The sequence below is a fragment of the Exophiala oligosperma genome (assembly GCF_000835515.1).
Source record: "Exophiala oligosperma strain CBS 72588 unplaced genomic scaffold supercont1.4, whole genome shotgun sequence".
NCBI lineage: Eukaryota > Fungi > Ascomycota > Eurotiomycetes > Chaetothyriales > Herpotrichiellaceae > Exophiala > Exophiala oligosperma.
In genome coordinates, this window is record NW_015622821.1 from 72,757 (window position 1) to 96,851 (window position 24,095).

At 49.7% G+C, this 24,095-nt stretch overlaps 8 protein-coding genes across 9 annotated transcripts; 4 read left to right on the forward strand and 4 right to left on the reverse strand.

Annotated features, from left to right (window-relative positions):
- Positions 1 to 649: 649 nt before the first annotated feature.
- Positions 650 to 2,643, forward strand: PV06_04181 (uncharacterized protein; the record flags this gene model as incomplete). Its single annotated transcript, XM_016405042.1, has 7 exons — positions 650 to 916; positions 971 to 985; positions 1,036 to 1,099; positions 1,153 to 1,212; positions 1,265 to 1,494; positions 1,548 to 2,110; positions 2,168 to 2,643. 7 exons carry the CDS (start codon positions 650 to 652, stop codon positions 2,382 to 2,384), a joined length of 1,416 nt encoding a protein of 471 aa, XP_016263248.1. The 3' UTR covers positions 2,385 to 2,643.
- PV06_04182 lies at positions 2,017 to 4,163 on the reverse strand. Of its 2 annotated transcripts, XM_016405043.1 has the most exons (3): positions 3,603 to 4,163; positions 3,153 to 3,453; positions 2,017 to 3,000 (listed from the first exon to the last, which is right to left on the reverse strand). In XM_016405043.1, exons 1-3 carry the CDS (start codon positions 3,847 to 3,849, stop codon positions 2,814 to 2,816), a joined length of 735 nt encoding a protein of 244 aa, XP_016263249.1. In that variant the 5' UTR covers positions 3,850 to 4,163; the 3' UTR covers positions 2,017 to 2,813. The 2 variants fall into 2 exon arrangements, with proteins under 2 accessions (XP_016263249.1, XP_016263250.1); XM_016405044.1 differs by having other exon boundaries at positions 2,017 to 3,453.
- Positions 4,164 to 4,849: 686 nt separating this feature from the next.
- PV06_04183 (uncharacterized protein) lies at positions 4,850 to 7,093 on the reverse strand. Its single transcript, XM_016405045.1, has 2 exons — positions 6,499 to 7,093; positions 4,850 to 6,370 (listed from the first exon to the last, which is right to left on the reverse strand). Exons 1-2 carry the CDS (start codon positions 7,041 to 7,043, stop codon positions 5,425 to 5,427), a joined length of 1,491 nt encoding a protein of 496 aa, XP_016263251.1. The 5' UTR covers positions 7,044 to 7,093; the 3' UTR covers positions 4,850 to 5,424.
- A 1,564-nt stretch (positions 7,094 to 8,657) lies between these two features.
- PV06_04184 (uncharacterized protein) lies at positions 8,658 to 11,179 on the reverse strand. Its single transcript, XM_016405046.1, has 3 exons — positions 10,526 to 11,179; positions 8,899 to 10,472; positions 8,658 to 8,840 (listed from the first exon to the last, which is right to left on the reverse strand). Exons 1-3 carry the CDS (start codon positions 10,778 to 10,780, stop codon positions 8,780 to 8,782), a joined length of 1,890 nt encoding a protein of 629 aa, XP_016263252.1. The 5' UTR covers positions 10,781 to 11,179; the 3' UTR covers positions 8,658 to 8,779.
- On the forward strand, positions 11,071 to 13,966 carry PV06_04185 (uncharacterized protein). The gene is made up of 2 exons (XM_016405047.1): positions 11,071 to 12,629; positions 12,715 to 13,966. Exons 1-2 carry the CDS (start codon positions 11,795 to 11,797, stop codon positions 13,599 to 13,601), a joined length of 1,722 nt encoding a protein of 573 aa, XP_016263253.1. The 5' UTR covers positions 11,071 to 11,794; the 3' UTR covers positions 13,602 to 13,966.
- A 1,207-nt stretch (positions 13,967 to 15,173) lies between these two features.
- Positions 15,174 to 18,211, forward strand: PV06_04186 (uncharacterized protein). Its single transcript, XM_016405048.1, has one exon. The coding sequence runs from the start codon at positions 16,484 to 16,486 to the stop codon at positions 18,038 to 18,040; it is 1,557 nt and encodes a 518-aa protein (XP_016263254.1). The 5' UTR covers positions 15,174 to 16,483; the 3' UTR covers positions 18,041 to 18,211.
- On the reverse strand, positions 18,155 to 19,606 carry PV06_04187 (uncharacterized protein). Its single transcript, XM_016405049.1, has 2 exons — positions 19,396 to 19,606; positions 18,155 to 19,333 (listed from the first exon to the last, which is right to left on the reverse strand). Exons 1-2 carry the CDS (start codon positions 19,498 to 19,500, stop codon positions 18,764 to 18,766), a joined length of 675 nt encoding a protein of 224 aa, XP_016263255.1. The 5' UTR covers positions 19,501 to 19,606; the 3' UTR covers positions 18,155 to 18,763.
- Positions 19,607 to 19,750: 144 nt separating this feature from the next.
- On the forward strand, positions 19,751 to 22,304 carry PV06_04188 (uncharacterized protein). The gene has a single exon (XM_016405050.1). The coding sequence runs from the start codon at positions 19,946 to 19,948 to the stop codon at positions 22,058 to 22,060; it is 2,115 nt and encodes a 704-aa protein (XP_016263256.1). The 5' UTR covers positions 19,751 to 19,945; the 3' UTR covers positions 22,061 to 22,304.
- The last annotated feature ends 1,791 nt before the right edge of the window (positions 22,305 to 24,095 follow it).

Sequence of the window (24,095 nt, forward strand, 5' to 3'; positions counted from 1 at the left end):
TTTTCTTACTTACAATGAACACGGAGGCCATCTCTCGCTTCCATTTTCTGTCTACGCACCACGACTTCACTCAACCTGTGAATTTCTCACTTGCGTCCTGACCTTTTCTTTTAATTGCCTCACCTTCTGCTTACGCGCCCACCCACTCGACAGGTTCCCTCTCGAGAGTCTCTTCCATTCTTTTCGATTCATCTCTGCTTTCTATCCTCATCCTTTGCACCCATCTCCATTGGCAGTCAATCACCAATTCTAAGAGCCTTTACTGCTATCCATCGCTTCTGTAAGTCGGCTCATCGAACAGAAACAATCCAAGACACAGCTGACATTTAATTAGCACAATCAGGGACAATGAGTTGGGATATTCCACCTCAACCCGCAGGTGTGTTATATTTTCACTTCCTCACACAAACCCTCCTCCCTTACTTTTGGAATGGCTCACCATGGATTGGATCACAAGATATCAAAGGAGAACAAGACGTGCTACAACTCCTTGTTGGAAATGTTCTGAGCTTTGGCGCATTGAAGAAATTCCAGACCCATGTTGTACCCTAGTTCATTCTTCTGACTGAAGCGATGCAATGAAATGAAGTTGAAGCTGACTGACATCCACTAGGTGCCTCCTCGTGGGATAGTGGTGCTGCTGCTGGCAATGGTGCTGGCTGGAAAGACACCACTGCCGCCAAAGGCGCTGCTGACTTCACCGACTCCTTCGGCGGCCAAGCCACTGATGGTACCGGCTTTGCTGCTGAAGGCTACGAGAACGGCGCCCAAGATGCTTCTGGAGGTGCATGCCGCAACTGTGGTCAAGGTGAGCTCTAGAATCAACATTTCTGGTCCGATAATTAAGACAGCAGACGGCCATTTCGCGCGTGACTGCCCCGAGCCAAAGAAGATGATGGGTGCTTGTTTCAACTGTGTATGAGCCTGCTATTTCCCTTGACTACGTTGACCAGTATTGACTTTTTTCTAGGGTGAAGATGGACATGTATGCAAATACTTCCGCAGCCGTTTCAATAATACTGATCGATCTCTCAGTCCAAGGCAGATTGCCCAAATCCGCGCAAGTTCAAGGGTGAATGTCGCAACTGCGGTCAAGAAGGTTGCTATGACCAGAATCTAGACACAAGATTGCAACAACTGACCAGATAAAAGGCCATCGTATCGACGACTGTCCTACCTATGTTGCGAAATGCAAGAATTGCGAACAGGAGGGTATGTAGAAAAGATCGTCCAGTCACAACGAACCCCTGTTTACAAGACACAGGCCACACTGCGATCGAATGCAAGAACCCCAAGGTCATCAACAATGCCCATGTTGCTGAGATGTCCGAGGACGAAGCTTGGGAGTTGCTCAAGAGAGCCAGCGACGAACGTGACATTGGTGACTTCAAGGAGGCCGTTCAGGTCTTGTCCAAGGTCGCGCCTGACTACACCTATCCTCGTCTTGAGAAGCAGTTCCGCAAGCGTGGCTTCAACATCTACTTGATCGCAATGGTGAGGACGTCTGCATGTGTGCTGTTTTCTACTCAAACTGATATTGGGGATAGGAAAAGGATCATGGTGATACTTGGACCAACGTCAACCTCCAAGGAGAAATCGGCAAGAAGTATGCTGTCAGCTACTTCAAGTCTGACAAAGCTCAACGTCCTGCCCTCGTCGCCAAGTGGCCTGCAACTCCCGAGGAAAACCTTGCCCGTCTTTCCGATGCCGGTACTCCCCTCGACCGCGGTGTCGACAAGTGCAAAAACTGCGATGAAGTCGGCCACAAGACCAAGGCTTGCCCACAGGACAAGATTGAGAAAGAGCAGCCCAAGGTTCTGTGCCATTTGTGTGGCGAGGAAGGTCATCGTGTCCGAGACTGTACTCAGGAACGCAAGAAGCCAGGTCGTACTTGCAAGATCTGTGAGGCGGAAGATCACATGGCCAAGGATTGCCCGAACCGCGAGAAGCGTACTTGTCGCAACTGTGGTGAGGAAGATCACATCTCCAAGGACTGTCCCAATCCACGCAAGCAAACCTGCCACAACTGCGGTGAGGAAGGCCACGTCTCTAGAGAGTGTGAGCAACCACGCAAGAAGATCAACTGGGCCGAAGTCACTTGCAGTGTCTGGTAAGCCGATGAATTTTGGAGCCGCCATATTTTGTCAGTTGCTAACTTTCATCGCAGTCACGAAAAGGGTCATGGTCGCGGTAGATGCCCCCAGGCTCAGGACGACAACGGCGGCGGTAAGGAGAACCATGCTCCAAATGGCGACGCGGACAATGGTGGTGGTTGGGAGACCAACGATACCGGCGGTTCTGCACAGGCTGATTGGGAGCAAGGCGGTGGCGGCGGTGGTGGCTTTGATGACGGCCCTGCTACGTTCTCAACTGGCGCTTGGTGAGGCCAAAAGGGTTGAGAAGATTGTACAGTCTCTCGACCTCTGTGACAACATCTGGACTCCTACCAATGGTCGTTGAATCCGCCTTTCTACTGGTCTTCAACAATCTGCATGTCGTTTAGGCTTTTGCCCGACTAGCATGGACATTTGAAGCATATGCGTGCCGGGCACAGAAAAGAAGAAAAAAGAGCTCACTGGGGTGTATTCGGAATGATCTTATCAAAGAAATGCCCGAAGTGTCATTAACTACCTGATACTTGATAGGCAGAATGATCAAGGTTTCTATCAGAAGAAATGGCACACAATCAAAAATCGTCATGTGCCACCTTTCCTTTCTTTGTTTGTTTTTTCTTTTTTTGCGGTATCATGTGTTCATCGTCGTTTTGCCTGTAGTCGGTACAGATCTAGCTGGCAACTACCTAGGTAGGTACCTTACTGTTGAGGCTTCCAAGGCTTGTCACCAAAATCCTTGTACCCTTTCCCTTTGATGTAAGTGTGCAACCAAGGACCTTGATCCTTTCGCTCAATCAGACCCAAATACTCGACTGCCGCGGCAGGTCCATCGATGTCCAAGAACACCGGACCACCATTCTCGGCACGTTCATCTGCGTAGTAAAATCTAGAAACAAAAGTAAAGTAAATAGAGATGGTCAGTGTTTTGCGATGTGAATCTGCCCGAGGTATATATACTCTGTAAAGGGGGGGAAGGGAAAGGTTTCGGTTCGACGTCGGTAAAGGTGACAGGGGAGTCTACTAGTAAGTAATACACACCTTATACCGTCCTTTTGGTAAACCTTTGTATCCACCAAACTTCGAATTGCATAAGCGGTGGCCGACTTTGTGATGCCAAAAGTAAGTACCCCAGGGACGGTGACCAAGTTGAGGACGTTGCCGGTGAAGATGAAGGTTTTGATCGTCGCGGAAGCAGGAAGGGTGCGAAATCCAGCCACCGCATGTTGCAAAGCCAAGAGGACCGAAGTGGTGTTGACCGACATACTGGAGTTGTAATCTTGAATCTTGAATGAAGACAAACTCAACGGGTCCTCCGGGTCGTTTGGGATACGTAGGGCTCCTGAAAAAAAACGACGGAAAATGTCGTAAATTGTAAACAACAAACCAAAAAAATGATGCTGCAAGGTACGTAGCAGGTGGACAAGGTAATGGATTGACAGGTTTTGTCGTTGGGAAAGAAACAAAAAGAGGGGGGGGTGTCGAACTTACCATTGTAAACCACCACGGAAGGAAATGTACCAAATTCATTCTTGACCTGATCAAACACACCAGGAACATTTTCGGGTCTCGTCAAGTCGATGGGAATGTGAATTTGATTTCTTTTGTACTGGTCCGTTCCATGATTCGTTCGTGATGCCAATGCAACTTTGTAACCCTTTTCGCTTAGAGCGTCGGCGACATGTCGACCTATGTTTGGACCTGCACCAAAGATGAGTGCAACTTTTGTTGTTTCCATTTTTTTTATTTTTTTTTTTGAGAGAGGCTGTGGTATGATATGATGTGTTGCGTTGTGATCCCCCTTTTGTTTCACGCTCAAAGCTGTAAGTAAGGTTGAGTATAGGGAAAAGGGTTTATGATGGAGTGGAAAAACACAACTTGTTCATCAACGTAGGTGGTAAAACACTTTCCTACTCACTTCATATAGAAAGACAAGGATCACCTACTTTATAGGTGTGGTCTTTACCTCGAATCGTCACATGTCTTCCTTTCCACTCGGACGAGAAAGAAAGAATACGCTCGATCAAAAGAGCTGACAAATCTTCATGTACGTATTTGATGTCTTTGAATGTTTGAAACGAGCAAAACAACGAGAGACGGAAGAATGTTGGACCAGAACCTCAAAAAGTCTCCGGTTCTTCATTCTATACTTTGTCCTTTTTTGTTGCCGAAGCGGGAAATGCGGCATGTTGATCAGACAACCAAAAAACCAATCGGAAGAAAAGTGCCGGAGATCGAAAGGTGACAACAACGGAACTTGACCATTTGGTACTGTCTACCTAGGAAATAAAGATACAAAATGTGTCAGTAAACAAAGGACAAACTCCTCCTTGATAGAAGGTGTTGTTCTTTTTTTTCGGTGTCATGTTGTCCTTGCTCTTTCTTTTTTGTTGCCTAGTGGTTTTTGGCCGTCCACCGACATTGCCATGTTTGTGTTTGGGTTTGACCTGAGCCATCACCGAGGCGGTCTTGGTGATTTGTGAGTATCCGTACCGAGTGGCGAGTAAAGGTACGTACCAGGTACTGACTTACAGTACACCAATCTTCCGGCCGGCTGGACGGTGCGATGATTTTCACTGTGCCCTCGGTGGCGATGAATGTAAGGGGGAACTGGTACTATACTACTAGCCTCTGTGTAGGATACAAACCATCCTTTTCTCGGGGTCAAACATACAGGGTATCCGGGTTCTACCCTTCTTGGTGATAGTAATTCAAGGTAAGGTTATATACCTCTGTTGATGTTAAAAAATTATCGAAAGCCATTGATACAACCAAAAAGATCGTGAGAATCCCAACACCGCCCTTCGTTAAAGGTTTTGTAGGTCATCATAATCATATCTGGAATCGTCTTTGCAAAAACACACATACAGACTCAAGGCAGCAAGCAAATCGTAGAACGATAATCCTCTCTGTAGAGACAGAAAAACAATGTAAATCCAATTCCTTCCTTGCAATAACGCTGAAAATCAAAACCTCGTAGTCGCATAGCAATCGTCAAGTCGTAATGCTAGAACAGAACCAAACAAAAACAAAAAGCAGACTGGGCAATAATACATGCTTGTATCTTTGGCAACCTCTTGCGTTTGACAAAAGCAACTCGGAAAGGAAACAAAATCCTGTCAAGGTCGACAAGCTTATCAACTCGAGAAAAGAATGGCCGTAAAATACGAAATGAACCCCGGGGTAAAATGCAAGCAAGCTGATCCAGCAGGAGAAAGAATGATCGTAACAGCAAACAGGAAACAGAAAGATCATAACGACGGTCCAAAGCTGCCGTCCTGCAGTGGATTGCGTGTGCTAACGGCCCTCCAACTTATCCAAACTGATTCCGTATTGATCGATGTTGATCCTGAAAATACTGTGGCGGCATTCGTGGTGTCTGAGAATAGCGCTCGATCTCGTGGCTCTGTAAATAAAATGATGACAATGAAGTCGACATGTCGGATCCACTACGGTGTTGAGTCTGGGACTGGGTCTGGGACTGGGTCTGGGGCTGAGGCCCGTACATCATCGACTCATTTTGACCATGACTGTGACCATGACCATGAGATGGCGGTCGTGGTTGTGTTTGCTGTTGCGGTTGCTGTGAAGTTTGATAGTACGACCCTCGATCTGTACTTGACAGCTCCGACTCCCATCGGGTCATGTCTTTGTTCGTGTGTGCAGTGACCGAAAGTCGTGACACCCTTCGACGCTTTGGTGCATCACCAATCCTTGTAGGTTCAGCATTCGACTCTTGATCTGCATCGAAGCTTTCGTCACTAGCCTCCCGCTTTCGTGCCGCAGTACTCGTACAGCCAGCGATATCTCTGTCTTGATAATAGGTCTGAAGTTGACCGGAATTGCCATCACTCATCTCCGCAACACTCGTGGTCGGAGTGCTCTCGAATGAAGGCGACAGGGAAGCGGAAGCAGAAGCACTGACGACGCCAGTACTCATCGGCTGCACCACGATATTCAACCCAGCATTGCTCGTGGGAGTCGTTTCATCTTGTCTCTCGGAACTGTTTCCAACAATTCTCTTCGGGATACGCTCTTGGTGATAACCTCTTCGATGTTCAGTGAGATGGTCCGATCTCGCGAACCCTTGTACGCCTTTTCTCGTGCACTTGGGCCAGGGACAGTCTAGACGACTGACCTCGTGCCGGGACTTGTAATGTCTAGTGACGTCGGCTTTGCGACTGAAAAACCTTTTTGGCTCTCCATTGTCTCCTAGGCATTCTGCATGGGTACAGGGGAGTCTCTCTTTAGAGCCGGATCTGCCAAAGGCTGGTCAGTATGGAATGTTGTCGATTTGCAAGTACTCGAAAAGAACCCTAAGAACATGAGGCAAAAATTATAAAAGAGATGCACAGACACGATAGAAAGAAGGAAAATGCGGTCTTACGTTTTACTCACGCTTCCACCTTCTTCAGCGTCTGGATCATGACCTGCATCTTCGTGTGTTTCTTCCTCGGTATATTCAAAGGTCGAGAAGTCAGAATCGTTATGCGCGACGGAGGTCTCGCCAAAGGATTCGCCTTGACTGAGGAAAGTGCCGACATGGTGAGTGTCGGCTGCGATCTGATAGTGAGCCAATCCAGGAGAGCTGGTTGCGCTTTTGATACGGGCGTAACTGTGAGTAGTCCCACTTCCACTCCTCTCTCTATAACCGTGGTTCGCCCCGGCCGTAGTATACTGCAACTCATGCTCATACTCTTGCATATGAAGTCGTTGTATAAGTGTATTATCAGAGACGTAGCGAGGGGTGTTACTGAGAGACTGAGTTGACGCAAAGCCACCTGCAACACAAAACTGATAAGGCTGAGCTGCGGCCAAAGAGGTCCGGACACCCTGGGCTGAATACGAGTAGATCGGCGACTGCTCGTGTTGGTAGGCGCCGTCTTGCCAGAAGATTTCATTCGTCCACGCATTGTTCTCAACATCGGCCATGCTTAACGATCAAAAAGCGTGTCTGTATCTGTTGTTATCGTGCTGTAGGGAGCAAAGCCTCATGTACTCAGCGCAGAAAGCATCGTCGGTAAAAGTAGAACGCAACGACTCAAAGCGAGATAGATGGGAAGCTCCTTTCAGCCTGATCGCACCTTCCCTCAGGGTACGGCTGGAACGGTTTGTGAGTTGGCGAGCGAAACAATGTAGGACGTGTCAATCGATCTTAGGTTCTGTGATCGATCAAAGCCCGCTTAGTCGATAAAAGGCAGAAAAATAGGCTGTGTAGGTACTGAAGCGGGCTCCAGAAACGGACGTTTTATAGTCAACGGAGCACCATTCGTAGAAAGTGTGGTGCCGTGGGCATGGAAGGTAGGCTGGGAAAAGGGAAGGAGCCTATCAGTTTCGTCCTAGCAGACAGGATCAAATGCCAACTTTATCGAGTCGAGCCGAAGAAGGTCCTGAGCAAAGCGTACATTCAAGTTGACGAGAAGGTGGCCTTATGCAAATCCGTGGTTAGGGACCTGATGGTTCCACCACGGATGCCAGTAAAGCATCGAACGTTCGACGTGAACTTTGCCAAGTTCTCTGAGGATGCAGTCAACAGCAGCACAGAGTAGCCGCACAGCGATGCCGCCTCAGAAAAGGAAAGGCACCATGAATGAGGGACATGGTCAATGCCCCCCACGTGTTGGTGGTAAGTAGTTCAGCCGCCGGGGGGTACAACGAGCTGTCTAAAGAGCCGGCGTGAGTGGCCCAATAAAATGCCTGGTCAAGAGCAAGGCTATGTTCAAGGCTCAACTTCCGCAGATCAAGGAAACCCGGATGGAACGGTAGACTTCGTGATTCGTCGCCTCCCTCGATTCCAGTGCCCCCCCAACCCACGGAATATGCAGTTTGCCACGGCTGGCCAACAGACGCAAACAAACAAGGAGTAACACTTGTCCAGGACTGATGCCCACTCGGCCACAAATCCGTCACGGAAAGCTGGCCCGGCACACTGATGAAAGCGTGTCGATATGCTGTCCACGGCGTCGGCTCAGAAGGGAATTGCGCACAAGGCGCGTTTAGCGATTTCATTTCTCGACAATGTGCACGAACCCGCCAAATGGCGCCATCTACTTACCGCCATCCTAGGGTGGAATGATTCTGGCATCGAGAGGGCAGTGTCCGTCAATAAGAAAGGTGTGTTGAGGTTTCGAAATGCACGGTTGCCTTTCCACGCTGTCATGCATTCTCCTCTTTGACACTATTGACAAGGAAGACCGAAAGTGACCCGGGACCAGGGTGAGGCTGAGGAGATGCGAACAAGGGAGGGATGTATTTGCAGTCAGGCTCGACACATGTGGTTAGTAACTCGATTAGGACTAGTGGCCGCCTTTTTCGGCCCACAGCCACCTTGCGACAGAATATACGGAGTACGGAGTAGTACCACCCTGGCTGGGTGACACGAAAGAGTGAGGCGGAGTAGTGCCGTTGGCTACTCTACCTTTGACCAGAAGACTAGGTTAGTATGTCATTTGTGCGGCACAAGAGGCATGCAAAGTGATTCACAAGAGGGGGCCAACCACTAATCCCGAAGAAATGGAAAATGTAGCAGATCTGGAAACTTGATGGTGAGGCTGAGAATGAATCTCTGTTGAACTCTCGAGAGTACATACATGACCTTTGCCATCTCTGGAAAAGCCATGTCTGCAAGCAACCGAACAGCTTGCGAGGTTTGTGCTTAGGTAGCTACCCTACAGATCATCTTCGAGAAACTTGTACACGAACTTGAAATCAGCCTTCCGACGGTTCATCCTGCATCATGTTAGCCAAAAAGAACAATGTAATGGAGGAAAGGCCATGATGAACTTACCATGTACTCTCATAGTCAAAGAAACGGTATGTTCCTTGCTCGTACTCTTCCGTGATTTGCTTTGGCTCTTCGTGTCGTTGAAACCACGTCTGGTATTGTTTGTGGAACCGCCAACTTTGCTGTTTTAGCGCTCGTGCCGCCAGCCATTGTTGATACGTATTTTGGCGATAGTAGAAAATGTAGAATAGAGTGTCTGTCTCTAATCTTTGATTGTCGTAGAGAGCCGGGTCGTCGAAGATGGGGAGTACATCCTGAGGATAGTGTGCAGGGGTATTGTACTTGAATGTGGGTCGATAATGTTGCGGCCTATCGCTGTCCGATGGTTCTGGACAGGTTTCCTGTGAAGCCTGCAGCAATCTAGCCAGCTGTGAAGGAGGCTGCGCCGCTCGACTCTTGGTCGTCTCGAAAGAATCCAACAAATCTTGCAGGCCTGGCGGCAGATGGTAGATTGATTCTACTGTGTCTCCATGGCTTTCACCGTTCGTCGTAGGTAACTCGTCTGCAATTACGGGTTCTAGCACAGCCTCAGACTTGTCCATTGCTGGAGTCGGCGGTATACTGTTCGGTACGCTTGCGGCTGGGGCACTGGTGGAACTGAGTGTGGGTGACTTGGAGTGATTGGACTGTTCATGCGAGGTCGAGCCATCCATGCTTGCTGCGACGGGTGCTGGGGATGCCGTCTTTTCTACAGGCTGAGCAGGGACAGATGCTGGAGACGTGGTGGGCGACGTCCTCAGTGGTGCTGGTAGAGGATGGGATGCAGGCGCAGGACTGGTCCCAATCGGAGGAGGAAGTGGTGCAATGCCAACTCCGCTCTTGTCGCTGGCTGCGGCTGCGGCAGCTGCCGAGGCATACTTCAAGGTCTCTCCGGGAGGGCGATTGGGTAGCGGTGCTGGTTTCATAGTATTATCCTTGGGCACTGGAGGCGGAGGTGGCATTGTGTTGAGCGTTGCAAGGGCTGGCAGTGGTGACTTGAGCTGTGTTGACGGGCGCCTGGCAGGTGGGTGATCAGCTTTTGTCTTCTTTGGAGCGACTGGTTCGGGCTCATTGTCCTCTTGTATAGACTGTGTATCTTGAGAAGATATTCGGTCCACCTCGTTCGCCAGGCCAAACTGCGCTTCTTCGCTATCCAGATTGCAGTCGTCGTAGATTCCTTCATAGGCTTCTGCCTCAAAGTCGGGCTCACGGCCTTCCCTCACGACCTCTTCTACGTCAGACTTGATGGCAGCTACCACATCATTCCCGACATTGCCATTCTGAAGCGACCGTAGTAAGAGTTGTATCCTGGACTCATGCCATTTGTATGTCTCGGTCATGGTCTCGATCTCTGCTAACCGGTCGGCTTTCGAATTGTCTTTCTGCTTCTTCTTGAGCGCTGCTTGAAGAGTGCCAGCTTCTGGTTCCAGTTCCTCGGTGAGGATTCTGTTGATCTCCTCGAGTTGGTCCGACAAGAAGTCGCACAGCTCTTCCCGCTCTTTCTCCTTTGGATCTAACTTTGTGTTCTGCGATAGTCCTTCCTTCGAGAAGGCTTTGGTCTTCATCTCTTTTTCGACAGCTTTGAAGATTTCCATACACTGTGTGCCATGTCAGTTATCCTGTCGACTTGACTTGCAGATGGTTCCAATACTTTTTCTATGCGTTTCCGTTGTTCTAACAGAGCGGACTTGTCTTTGATCTCATTGCCGGCTGCCCACGTCTTGATCTGATCGCGCGATCTCTGTAATTTCTTGATCTCTTTCTTCAAGTTGTCTTCCAACTTGTCTTTTTGCGCTGCATTGGTGGAAGAATATATCTTCTCGTAAATGCCTTCGAAAGCCTGAATGCCTTCGTCAACCTTCTTGAAGGTCTTATCGATCTCTTGTTGTGTCTTTCGGGAGGCCATTGTCACAGAGGTGGGGGGATATTGGGAGAAGACGTGCTACGCGAGGGCGAAGTCTGAATGTTTGTGAGATACCATGAGGGAAACGGAGGTGAATGCGATTCAAGCCAGTCGCTGCCAGCCGCGCGATCGACGACTTGAGGCTGCGTTCCAGGTCCGAGTGAACTCACGTGACACACGTGACACATGCCGGTCAAGGAGCTAACTATTCTGGGATTGAGCCATCTTGGCGCCTTTTCAAGATTTCTGGTGCTCACATCGCGTCGACAGCATCCTCACCAACTCCTCACAATGTTCTTTCTTTGTCTTCTTGCATGCTTTTACAGCATAGATTGGCTCATAGGTGCTGAATACTGCAATCGCCAGTACACCTTGTCTCATACATGCACATTGCAATTTGACGATCCCCCCTTTGACATGTGCGGGTATGATTTTCTAGTCATGTCTGACTTCCTCCATTACAGCCCAACAGCCTTCTGAACTTGGCCAAATTTCTCGTCTTCACCGGCTTTGCAGGCGAATGAGGGCTCTGTGAACTCCGCCCTCGGCCCGCTGAAGATGCTTCGAACGTAATTGTGTTTACTCTTTTCTGTTGAAAAAGCCTCATTCGGATTCTTTATCAGCGACATGCTGCTATGAAATGATGCAGATTCGAGTCAGCCTGCAGCTGCGTCAGGATCAAAGCCGATCTTTGGCCAATGGAGGAGCGACGGATAAACGATACCACGGATATCGCTTCCCACAAAAGCGCACGATATCCCAATTCAGGTAAGCTGGATAATATGACATCGTATTAGGGGGATCTGGCCGGGACGGCCATTGATCGGAGAATCATCGGCCAGCCTATCAACATGGCTGGATCGATACCATCTGCCCTCAGACTCAACATGTATTATATAACAGAGCCATTTGCCTCTTCCCTATGGATGGCACTTGGTTCATCTCAACAGTGAACACCATAACCTCGAGTTATACAGCTTTACACCGACTTCACAACTGCGTGCCAAACAACCAGAAATGTCCGAAACAAATCCCCCCGAGCCACAGGATGGACGTGAGTTCGACCTAGCTAGGCATCCTACTGCACCTTTACGCCTGCTGCGGACCGAGACTCATCAAACCCTTCGTGACTTGGGCGTGTCGGAATCTGAACCTCGTCGAGATATCAACTACCCTGAGATAGGTAGTCCTCCAGATCCTATCTTCCCTGAAGAATATACTCTCGAAACAGCCACTGGTCTCGTGCCAGAACGTACCTTGGAAGAACTACGTTCCAGGACCTCGACAATACCATCGAGACGAACGACTCGACGTCGCACTCCTTCTGAGGAAGATCTCGAAAAGAAAGGAACCGAAGAACCTACCGAATTCGTCACTTTCAAGATCGGCGACCCTGGTAATCCTCACAATTGGCCAAAATTGTTTCGATGGTATATAACAATAATGGTGTCCATGCTTGTTGTTTGCATTGCCTTTGGCTCTTCCATTGTGACAGGTGGTTTGGGCTTGATTGAAGACAAATACCATGTCTCGCAAGAAGTTGCTATCTTGACCTGCTCCATCATGGTCTGTGGCTTTGCTGTTGGTCCACTTCTCTGGAGTCCACTGAGCGAGATAATCGGAAGACAACCTGTTTACATCATCTCTCTGGCATTGTATACCATCTTCAACATCCCTTGCGCTTTATCACCAAACATTGGCGGACTCCTTGTCTCGCGGTTTCTTTGCGGTGTATTTTCCAGCTCAGGCTTGTCTCTGGCCGGTGGCACCATCGCCGATATCTGGAATATTGAAGATCGTGGACTGGCAATTGCGTACTTTGCAGCCGCACCGTATTGTGGCCCTGTTCTAGGTGAGTTCTGGCTTTCGCTGAAGATGCCTAATTGCCCTCCATCTTGCATTTTACACCTGGCGACAAACGTACTGACGATTCGCAGGACCTATCGTCACTGGCTGGATCAATGTTGGGTCTCATCGACTCGATCTCTTCTTCTGGGTAAACATGGCTTACTGTGGTGTCATGCTCATTATCGTGGGCCTTATCCCCGAGACGTATGCTCCCGTAATTCTCAAACGACGAGCGAAGAAATTGAGAAAGGAGACGGGGGACCCGAACATCATTACAGAACAGAAGAAAGTCAAACTTACTCTGCGCGACATTGTCCGAACCAGTTTGGTCAGACCTATCACGATGATCCTCACCGAGCCTGTCTTGGATTTGATGTGCATGTATATCGTGCTGATCTATGCCATGCTTTACGCCTTCTTTTTCGCCTATCCGGTCATTTTCGGCGAGCTTTACAATTTCAACGACGGACAAATTGGGTTGATGTTCATTCCAATTCTGATAGGGGCAGCATTCGCCCTCGTTGCCACCCCTCAGATTGAACACCACTTCAAAAGAATATGTGCGCGCCGCGATCCCACGCCAGAGGATCGACTGGTCGGGGCGATGATCGGAGCCAGCTTCATCCCTATATCCCTCTTCATCCTAGGGGCTACCTCTGACAAGGGTGTTATTTGGGTGGGCCCTGCTTCCTCAGGTATTGCGTTTGGATTCGGAATGGTCCTTTGCTATTATTCCGTCAATAACTACATCATCGACTCTTACCAAAAGTATGCCGCTTCTGCATTGGCGGCCAAGGTCTTCCTGAGAAGTGGTGGTGGTGCAGCATTTCCTCTGTTTACGGAGCAAATGTATCACCGACTGCACCTCCACTGGGCTTCCTGGCTTCTCGCTTTCATTGGGATAGGCATGGTTTTGATCCCTTTCAGTTTCTACTTTTTCGGAGCAAAGATTCGAGCCAAGCTCAACAAAGCTTGAGCCAGACGAGGCCACTCTGCATGATTTGTCTGAGTGCAGCGAGTGTATGCACAATCTGCGACTTGGGAACATGGATGGGCGTTTGAGGTGTGGAAATGACAAAGTACGGTTGATATCAAGGATTTTCTCAATCGTTCTATGTCAAATAGGAAGCTTCATAGGGATGGGAAGGTCCTTACTCCACGCTGGAAATTATCATTAATTCTACATTATACTGAACCTCCTACATCATTTCGAAACTGGTATTCAAGCATAATCCAAATATCAACAAGGCTCAAAAGAGCCGAATTTGTACTACCGAAAAGGCATGTTTTATTATACATAGACAAAAAGTTGTTTTTCATGCAGTTCTATGTGCACGGGCTCTACGAAGGCTAGCAGCTAGGAAGCTCAGTGAAGGTGAAGTCGGTGATACCGTATAGTATAGGGAGCGTCGCTTTGGGCTTTACTTGGTTCTTACAGTGGAGGTAGGTCGGCATTCCTGGTTCCTAAAAATAAGACTGCATTCCAGTCTCGCAGAGAGACACAACGTCGACGACTCGGATGAGTCCCGCCTGCTACGAAGGTCCTCGAGATCGTCTTGACATTTCCGAAGCGTCCGGGGAATCACGGATGACCCGCCCAAGGCAGATTTGCGACCTGCGGTGCAGCACGAGGAAATGCCGCTCCACATCTGGTGGATATACCAGCACCTGAGAGCAAAAGAACTTTCTCAGAGCTCGTTGAACCAGACTGGCTGCCAGGAGGGCGTCAGTGCCCTGGCTGCCTAGCGGCCTGAAATGGTCTCTTGCAGAAAGCCCATCCCGAGAAGGTCATCCTGATAGCCTACGGCCCGGACTGCCAGTCCAAGCAGCTGCAAGGATGATCCAAGCTGATCATCTCTGGTTGGTACGAGGTAGAATACTATCGTTTCAGTGTCGCTGAGACGGATGACTTGATTGAACCCTTGTGGTAACGAAGGGGATTAATAGTCCCGACGACTGCCATTGTTATTGGATGAAGCCCAGTGAGCCCTGGTTAGCAGAAAGGACCCTGAGAGAACAGAGTCCCAAGCTAGCAGGGACCTTTTAAGCCACCAAGCTCATGCATCCTGAACAGCAATCTACAGAAGCATCCCATAACACTTGTGACGCATGGGACACACCAAATTCTGACGTTGGATGATTCTAAGTATTCCCAAGGATTTAGGACTGGTAGGTGTTCAGTTTCCCCAGGATAACTGCGACATTTTACTGTCTCACAATCGTCTGTAAGAATACGTGCCTCTACATATGAACGAATTTCTCTGTGAAGAGCAAACACCTGGACAATCTCACGGGATCATCAGCCCCTGTGGCAAGCAGCCTCTACCATGACCAGGATTTCAGCCTGCAAAGCGAGAAAGGAGCGTCGGCAGTAGGGATCTTACCTACACATTGAGGCTTTGTGTGACCCTCGTTTGATCAATTTGTGGAAACGAGATCTTGCAAAGGCTCTACAACGCTTGTACGAGTACAGAGGACTAGTACTCTGTACCTATCCTGTCCCCGTCGTATTGTGGAAATATTCTCCGGACGCCGTGGTTGCGACCGACGTGCGAGCTGAATACGAATATTCAACACTCTTATTTCAGCTTTGGCGACTATAAAACATCTCAAACATGTGACACATGTACATTATTGAGCCCAATAAATGACATTTCGCAGCAGAATGTGGCTCATGTGGCTTTTAATTGACAGCTAAGATAGATTAGAAGGACGCTCTCCAGGGCTGGCTCATCAGGCTTCCCTCCCACTTGGCACAAATGCCCCCAGTGCAACAGTGGCGGCCACTATTGTTCCAAGCGACAGAATCCCTGCGAGGCACGTACAAGCCATTGGATGACGCCTGCATCGCGCCTGGAAAGTTGAGTCAAATCTGTACCAGGTTTATTCTTCTTGACACCGCGTCCACTCTAACGTGGCAGCTACTTGAATCATCCACATGCATCTACTCATGAAGGGATCCTCTTGATGCACAGTCGAGTAGTGTTGCGTCCTCTGCCGACCATGCAGCCTTCAGGAGACGAGTCACGCCGCCCAACCTTGCAAGCGAAGCAGGGGTTGGGAATATCAAGCCGAAGCCTGCACCAGTAGCATTTTCATGTCCCCGACAGCTTTGACAGCTTGATGATATCGCTTCGGCTTCTACGCAATAAGAGTGCTCCAAGCTGTGATAGCATGTCTGCAAGCGTCCAGACGCCCAAAGATGTTAGCTACTAGTCCTATCGCAACCATTTTGGACCACCCTTGGGAAGCTCACCGCATGGTTTGACGGAAGCGGAATGGCCCTACCGTCCCGTCACGCCACGATGCATTGTACATACAGTAGGGGTGCATTCAGCAAGCAGATCCCAACAGCATCCACCTTGCTAGGTGCAATTCTCGACCCGTCCATTACCCCGGAATGGCGCAGAATCACAGATGAGAGACGCACCATGTACGGAACTATCCCAGATGGGCATGCACCGGAGCAAGGCCTACATAGACGCGCTTACAGGATATAAGACGCCTTTCCATTCCCGATCCAACAATCCAGGTGAAGGGTATTTGGTACCTGATGGACTTGGAGAATGCCAACCCCGTCTATCTTGACATTCATCCGTTCCATGATAGATCATTCGACTCTTGAAATTAGGCCTGGTATGTCGAAGATATAGCAGATGAATGGCTGTTATAAGTACATCAAACGTGCCACGGAAGATCTTGGCCTAGAAGACCTGGAATACTCTTCAACGACGCAATATCGCTCAACCCGCCCCATTTGGGTTCCAATTCAGTCACTGCGGTACCAAATCCTGCTGGCGCTACGCCGTCGGTCAGGACGAGAAAGCGCTGGCGAACCACGAATGCTACAAGGACAGGATGAGGATACCGAGCATCGTCTCACCGACGTCGTTAGAGGAACGATCCCATCTACACAATCCCATCCGTGCTCCTCGAGAGCCTCAATGTGGAATCTATCACAAAGATCCTGCAATGTCACAGCTCTCGTTACAGACCGACCCATACCAGACTTGCCCAGAAACGACCATGTCATATGCCGAGAAGTATTTCGCCCATGTTGATACCCCTGCATTATCGGTGTTGCCGAAAGAGACTTTCCTCGAATGGATGACACTAGACCAGCTCAAGAGACCTCGAGATAACATGGTGCTGTATGCAATTCTCGCTGTGGGATCAGTCTTCGCCACCGGTTCTGCGGCAGCTGCGGATCGGTCCGACTTCTCTAATGTCATTTCATCTGATACAGAAGCCCTCGACGGCTCTACGTTGCACTTTATGCTGGTCAAACTGATTCTCGCCAGCCTTCAACATCTGCAAGGGGATTACGACGAAGCATCCGAACTATACATTTCCGTATACAAGATCGGTCAAAAGGAATTTTTGGGGGGATCCTCTGACCAATACCATGCCACACCTCCGTCAGCATTTGGACTCGACCGAGGGAGAATGATAGAGTGTGCAAAGCGGGCTACATGGCTCGCGGACATCATGTCATGCCTGAGCTCGTGTCGATCCCCATACGTCCAGAAGAGGTCAATGTGGGAATTCCAATACGCCCACCACTGGAACGTGCCTGTGACGTTGGACAGCAACACGATGTCGTGGCCGGATCTCAGTCGCATCGCCACGGCATTGAGAGAAGTAGCTGCCATGGCGGGCACTCCACTGGCCCTCAGACAACACCGCACCCAAGTCGACTTCGACGCCACCAAGGCCCGCCTCGATGCCTGTAGAGCCATCTTTCGAGGCGAGCGTGGAGACCAAGCCGCCGGATACGAAATGCTCGCAGTCCAACAACTTGACATCCTGTACTTCTTTGCCATGGTTCTACTTTACCGACGAGCCTATCCTCCGGGGTCTGAGCCCGAAGCCCTGGCCCACTACGCCGGCCAAACATTCGTGTACGCTTGCAAGATACTCGACGTCGCCCAGCAATTGAGCAACTCCCAAAATGAAAACGCCCCGGAATTCACCATGCTGAGTCCGTTCATAGGTCTCGCAATCTTCGAGGCCATCGACGTCGTCACCGCCAGGGGAACAATGTACGATTTGCAGAGGGAGGCGAGCCGCGTCATGTCCATCATGTCGACGGGCTTCGAAACCTTGGAGAAACTGTCCAGGTTTTCGCGCAGTGCCTGCGAGCAGCGTGACCTGGCTAAGCAGAGGATGGTGGCTCTCCTGCGCGTGACCATGATCAAGCAGGATGGGAACAATGGCGGCTTCTACTTTTCAAAGTCCATGCAGGTGTCCAGTAGCGAATGGGAGCAGGATGTCATGTACTGTTGTCCCCTGATGGAGTACTTCGAGGAGATGAACTGGAGTTCTCTGATCCAATTGGACGGCGACTTTTTCTGTCTCGACGCAGATGAGCATGATGATCAGATGATGAATGTGTCGCCTGGTTGGAGAATGTGAAAAATGGTTCTGGAGAAAGAAGACATCAGGTATAATGAAAACGAGGCGTTGTCGTAGGCACTAAAAAGAATGGAGCGAAATGTCTGGCTTTTGGTTCAGGATTAATCACATATTGCACATCGAAAGTTTTGATAGTTGGTTCTTTTATAAATAACTACACTTGGTTCTCTGAAGCCAGCTTTTCTTCTCTCTACAATCGATCGTGATCGCAAGGGACATTTTCGGTCCCATGGAGGAGGCCTACTCTGTTGAGTCCCGGTATAGTCTTCTGTCATCTGAGCAGGACAGCCGTTGAACTCAGTCTGTCCCATGACTTGCAAGCAGGAGATTGTCCGGCTTGACAGATACTCCCTCAACGTACCCACGCTGCAATGCTGTGCAATGGAGAAGTCCGTGCTTGAATACATCTCCTGGAAGACACATGGACCGTCGGTCAGGAGCATGTACACTGTGCGATCATGGTTTGGCTTTTTCACTTTCCCAAGGTGTGAAGCTCCGAATCCAAGGAGAAGCCACAAGACCCAACATTCGTGCCGTTCAGACGCGGCAGGAGAGACAAGGCAGAGACCGATTCTCCATGGAGCTTCGGCTGATGAGGAGGGATGCCGGTCAAGATATAGGTAAGTAGGCAGGAGTGGCACGGCTCAATTGCGAGACGCGCCTTACTGTCGCCTTGCCCCGATGTTTTTCTTTCCCAGGAAGAAAGGTTGTTCAGCTTCTCGTTCACTTTTTATTCCTCTCTGCCGCCTCGTGGAGTTTTAGTCTTTGCACCAACCTCTCCCTCATAAAGTCGGACAGACCCAATATGCCGTCGTTGGTCACGACGCGGTACGTCCCGCTGGCCTCGTACCTGCCGTGGCCGTCGACGAATTCGCCGTTCCCGTCGACCTCGATACTGCCGAAGATGTCCTCGGGGTCCGGGATGCGGCCGAAATCGGGCACGCGTCGTTGGTCGTAGACGTGCACCCAACCGCCTCGACCGGCGCCGCCGTAGCCGCCTTGGTCGCTTGCGCCGAACGAGCCCGTCTGTTGCCTGCGCGAGGCCTGGAGGAAACTGGCACCGGACGACGAGATCATGACGGCGGCTTGGGATTGTACAAAGGGGTCTGCGTGCGCGTATTCGGCCATGACAGCTTGGAGGATGGGGAGGAATTTCGGGTTTTCTGTAAAGGACGCCGGAGTCGGTGGGAGTTTTGTTGTCGACCCGATGGCCAGAGACGGCGTGGGAGGTTCTGTCGGTAGGAAGGAAAGGATGTGAGAGGAAGATGGGTTCTGGGGGTCTTTGAATGCATACTGTTACCAAATCGTTAAGGTTGGAATCAGGCGCGATAGTATTTACTGTATTGTACACTTACAATGTGACGATTGTTGGTCAGGGTAGAAGAAGCCCGCAGCTGAAGAACTGGACGTGCTGCTGTGGCATGTCGCAGCAGTGTTCTGATTGATTGTCCTGAATTCATGGCTGGTGGATGGTGTTTGGGAATGCACTATTTACATTGTGCAAAGGGGTCGTGTACTTCAACTGTTCACCTTTTTTACAACAAGCTCCGGTCCATGACGTCTTTTGTTGACCTTCTACAGGAGAAAACAACTCTACAGAGTATTTGCACAAGGCTGAGTCCGGCAAGGCTGTCGGTTTCTCGCTTGACTTGCCTTTCTACCATGCGGCTCTATTTCAAAGACCCCAAAGACGAAACAACAACATACCGTTGGCTAGTGGAACTTGTCGCGAGACAGACTGGTGATGATGGGCAGCATGAAGTGGTAGATCACTACTAGTCGTGACTGCACGGTGAAGCTTTCTCAGCATTGGCAGAACAAATCTTGGTGCGGGCTGTCGCGAGCCTACTCGAGAGAAATATGTGAACAAAACGCGCGAAGTTGGTAATTGAGAAGAGTGCCGACATGGCTACGCCAACAAGAACACAAGCAGTCTCGACTCCCAAGTCACATCTTACCCCGAACAAAGTAAACGCCTCTCCGCGACCCGGTACGTCGGGAAATAATGCGAGTCGAAATTTGGCCTACAAATCCCCGGCTGTCAAAACGCCAGCTTCACTACAAGGCCACGGTCATCACCTCAGTGTGTCCTCCCAGCCATCCTCCACTCCTCTAGGCCCCAACACGATCCACGACGATCTGCTCGCAATGAATTCACCTGCTGCGGCTCTCATCGCTTCCATGGGCTCAACGGGAATGACGCCACTGGCGAACGGCGCAGATGGCTTGGGCATAACCAGCAACGGGCAAGGGGCCACACCAAGAGCGACCGCGGTTTCTGCCAATCCTGAAATGGAGCGCCTGCAGAGAATACAAATGGTGGCGAGTACGCTGAAAAGCCGAGTGGCAGGGCGCGGTTTGACACGAGAAGGAGTTGAGAGGATAGCACAAGTACATGGATTTTCCACATTGTTGGACGAAGGGAACCTCTCGATCGCTGGTAAGGCCACGGTCGATCTTGAGGTAGTTTTCGATACAGTCGATCGAGACCTGATTCGAGAGGTCAACCTCAAACTCATCAAGAATGACGCGCCCGAGGCCCAATTTCAAGAGCAAGGCACGCAAGTTCTAAAGGACAACCTCCAGCCATTTACCATTGTCGATGGGATTGCCCAATGGACAGATCTACGCGACTACGAATCCAATCTGGACTACCTTCGCCAGCTGGATTGCATTCAAGGTGGCATTGACGCCGTCGACAGTCTCTATGATGCCTTCCAGAAGATTTGGAATGCTGAAAAGGATAGACTGAAACCCGTCAAAGTACGACAACGTCTCAGGCGCAGTGCCCTGGGCCGACCATACATGGACCGGACACCAAGATTGGGTCTGGCCATTGATTATTGGAACCGCAGACCGGACTCACAACCGGCTTCGGAAGACGACAACGACGACCCTCTTCCCGATGATAGTATATACTCAGCGAACATATCATGTGAGCAAGGCAAGCCTTATACGCTGCCACTGGACAACTGGGTATCCGAATCCGTTCTCACTCAAGCACCACAAAGCGAGAATCAACCGGAAGAGGAGGTGAAAGTGGAGCCAGACTGGCAGGCCTCTGCCGATGAAGCCGATTATCTGAACTTGGTCGAAAAAGCAGACGCTGTGGACCCGACTGGAGACCAAAAGACAGATGCTCCACCGAACATACTGACAATGCACTTCATATCCAACTTGGTGCCAGAGGTATACCTACCCCTGAACGTGGCGGAAAGTATTGTGGAGCTCGGTATGTTTGAAATGAACCCGGAAATGACGGTGACGTACCAGAAGGCCCTGCAGGACCACTTCAACACCACCAAAGCACGTGGTAGTCAAAGTACATCCGAGGAAAGATGGCCCAGATGTCTGCCAATCACGTCCGGGGATGGACCCTCAAGGTATCGCCACCACTCATACGCGCTGCATTCAGTTCAGCCCGGAGCTGTACTCTGGTGCTATCCGGTTACCCGTCTGAAGTTCATTCATCCTAGACAACTGGCAGGAGCCATACCAATCCTGCGTCAATATGCTTTGGTCTGGAGTCTTTTACGAAGTCTCGTGGAATATGGAGACGCCGAAACGAACACAGAGTCCACGGCTGCCGCCGATTATCCCACTCAGAAGAAGGGGATCGCGGCCAGACCCTCTCGAACTTCGAGAAGAAGTAATGCCAGAGCCGCCAAAAGCAGGCTTGATGACTTATTGGGAGCTGGTAGTCCATTAAAAGGACAAGACGACGTGATCCCTGTCGATGTCAGCCTTGATACCGTGTCAGACAGTCCCAAAGCCAAACTGGATATCTACGTCCCGCTACTTGGATCCCTCGCCGGCAAAAGACAGAGTCCTTTCATATTCATCTCTTTACATGTGTGTCCCAATGGGACAATTGAGGTCAAGGACTTGAACGGTTTGGAAGGTGGGGGGGACGTTGATGACTTGAAGTTTCGTAATATGGTTTCCCGTATCATTACAATGACAGAGGATATCGGCTTGTTAGTCGAGTGGCTTCTAATGAAGGCTCGAAGATCAGGATGACGGTTGGAAGTAGCAATAGAAGCAAAGAGGAAAGCTTCTCTGTGTATTGGTACTACGATGAAGACTCCTTTCTAAACACTGTCTGTGAGACGTTGGTATTCGTCTAAGGGAGTGCCTCATCATCAACTAAATCGATGTGATGATTCGGACAAAAGGATGCCATCACCCTTTGATAAAAAGAGGTTTCTCATACTGAGCTACTATTATTTCAAAGATACCTAACTAAGGTACACTTCACATTACGGCCATAAGCCTTTTTGCCCAGTACTTTGATTCTTTCTCGTGCTGCATTCTGCATTCGATTGCGAGCTTTGAGACCGTGGCGGGATTGGTTGACATGGAAGTCGGTCTATGAGGATGCCCACCGAATATGGTGTTGCTGTTCACGGTCTTCCCGAAGACAGTCCCATCGCCCAAAAATTGGTCGAAGCTGGGGGTTGAAAGGACGATAAGTGCTTTTCTTGATCGAGGCGAAGATCTTTACTTCTACGCGTAGCCATGATTCCATCCACGTCGACGACGAACCTTTGAGTTGGGCTTCCATTTGACAAATTCACTCACATGGTACCCCCGTACTCCACAATCCAATATTGTAGATGTATCCGAGATGATAATATTACTGATAACATTACCTAGGTAACCACCTCTATTGTTGACCTGTTCTCGCAAAAGAGAAAGGAAGTTTCGGGTGCAGTTTGTCCTCTACGATTGTCCTTCAAGATAGAATCTGTATGCCTCCTTTGTACCGCTCGAGGCTCTCAGGGTATCATCGTCAAATGTTGAATACAGCCACACAGTGACACTTGGTCGGATTGATAGGAGCAGCGTTGTTTGCCGACCCTGTTCGAATGTCATGAGATAGGAGAGGTGGGATATACCCTGAAAAGTCGCCCATAGTATTTGTATCTATGTAGTGTGGCTAGAAGTGTTCTCCCACGATGGGGGGCGGAGCGTAAAATGCCATTCTGGCCAGCGTGCGTCTTGACATCCGGCCCTGCCCTCAACGTGAAGGATAAATCTTGAGTATCTCCTCCATACATTCCACAAACCCTCCAAAGGCAGGAAATAAGGTCGTGATCACAGCTGGCTATGATTAACCTTGTTGCCATTCCAAAGAAACATTGCTCGTTGAGAATCATTCCGACATACTTACTCCTCTCGGTTGGCAAAGCAGCAATGACATGAAACAGTTGGACCGAGAAACCCATGGCACGGCGTATTGTCCGATTTCATTTCCTCTGGTACTAGGTATCATCTCGAGACTTTGAAAAAGCAAGCTTTTTGCAATCTTCGTTAGTATTGTAGGAGAAGACGACGATTCTTCTGAGACAAAGGCGATCTCCAAATCGCTCTCTTTTTTCTTGATCGATCGTGTTCTCGATTGCATAACAGTGGAGCGTGATGCATCGGCGTTGATTCTTTCTTGTCTAATACTCTGATCAACCAAAAGTATCACCTCGATTTCTTTGCTTTGCCATATGCAATTAACGCACCCCAAAATGATGGTTACGAAGAGTCCCAAACGATTCGACATCATACAGCCTCTCTTTGGCCTCATCAACAGACCTACAGAGAGAGAATATACCCCTTCCCGATCTGCATTTCGAGCAAATTACAACGGTTGGTTACGCAGAAGACAACAGGAAAATACTCACGAGTTGGATTGTCATCACACTTCAACAGCACAAGACTGCTTCGTCTTTTCGAAGCTCGAGCTTCCACAATTGGTCGGGTTCCGAAAGTTCACGAAATTTAACAACCACGCACTGCCTTCTCATACTCTGCTCGTCCATCATCCTTGCGCTATCCGAGGTAGCGTGTTGGCTGGGCATTCCCTCGTAACCGTTAGGAGCCGCCTGCACAGACGACAAGGCCAAGAGACTTACTTTGAGTAAAAGACAGGGCCCGGATGACATTGATGCGTGGTCACCCTCTCTAGGCATGGTTACGACACTTTCCAAATGCAACATGATAGTGCGCAAATCCTGGTACGCGAGATAAGAGCATTCTGAACCTTAGAGCATTAACCGACTCG

What these genes read in the sequence shown, in the direction of transcription:
- PV06_04182 (XM_016405043.1), bottom strand. Translation starts at nt 3,849, where the DNA reads ATGGAAACAACAAAAGTTGCACTCATCTTTGGTGCAGGTCCAAACATA. An exon ending in TTCCGTGGTGGTTTACAATG is followed by an intron (nt 3,454 to 3,602) that starts GTAAGTTCGACA and finishes GTTTTTTTTCAG; the next exon opens with GAGCCCTACGTATCCCAAAC. An exon ending in TACCAAAAGGACGGTATAAG is followed by an intron (nt 3,001 to 3,152) that starts GTGTGTATTACT and finishes TTTTGTTTCTAG; the next exon opens with ATTTTACTACGCAGATGAAC.
- PV06_04183 (XM_016405045.1), bottom strand. Translation starts at nt 7,043, where the DNA reads ATGGCCGATGTTGAGAACAATGCGTGGACGAATGAAATCTTCTGGCAA. An exon ending in GGTGGAAGCGTGAGTAAAAC is followed by an intron (nt 6,371 to 6,498) that starts GTAAGACCGCAT and finishes AGCCTTTGGCAG; the next exon opens with ATCCGGCTCTAAAGAGAGAC.
- PV06_04184 (XM_016405046.1), bottom strand. Translation starts at nt 10,780, where the DNA reads ATGGCCTCCCGAAAGACACAACAAGAGATCGATAAGACCTTCAAGAAG. An exon ending in AACGGAAACGCATAGAAAAA is followed by an intron (nt 10,473 to 10,525) that starts GTATTGGAACCA and finishes CATGGCACACAG; the next exon opens with TGTATGGAAATCTTCAAAGC. An exon ending in TTTGACTATGAGAGTACATG is followed by an intron (nt 8,841 to 8,898) that starts GTAAGTTCATCA and finishes AACATGATGCAG; the next exon opens with GATGAACCGTCGGAAGGCTG.
- PV06_04185 (XM_016405047.1), top strand. Translation starts at nt 11,795, where the DNA reads ATGTCCGAAACAAATCCCCCCGAGCCACAGGATGGACGTGAGTTCGAC. An exon ending in GTATTGTGGCCCTGTTCTAG is followed by an intron (nt 12,630 to 12,714) that starts GTGAGTTCTGGC and finishes GACGATTCGCAG; the next exon opens with GACCTATCGTCACTGGCTGG.
- PV06_04186 (XM_016405048.1), top strand. Translation starts at nt 16,484, where the DNA reads ATGAGGATACCGAGCATCGTCTCACCGACGTCGTTAGAGGAACGATCC.
- PV06_04187 (XM_016405049.1), bottom strand. Translation starts at nt 19,500, where the DNA reads ATGAATTCAGGACAATCAATCAGAACACTGCTGCGACATGCCACAGCA. An exon ending in TGACCAACAATCGTCACATT is followed by an intron (nt 19,334 to 19,395) that starts GTAAGTGTACAA and finishes ATTTGGTAACAG; the next exon opens with TATGCATTCAAAGACCCCCA.
- PV06_04188 (XM_016405050.1), top strand. Translation starts at nt 19,946, where the DNA reads ATGGCTACGCCAACAAGAACACAAGCAGTCTCGACTCCCAAGTCACAT.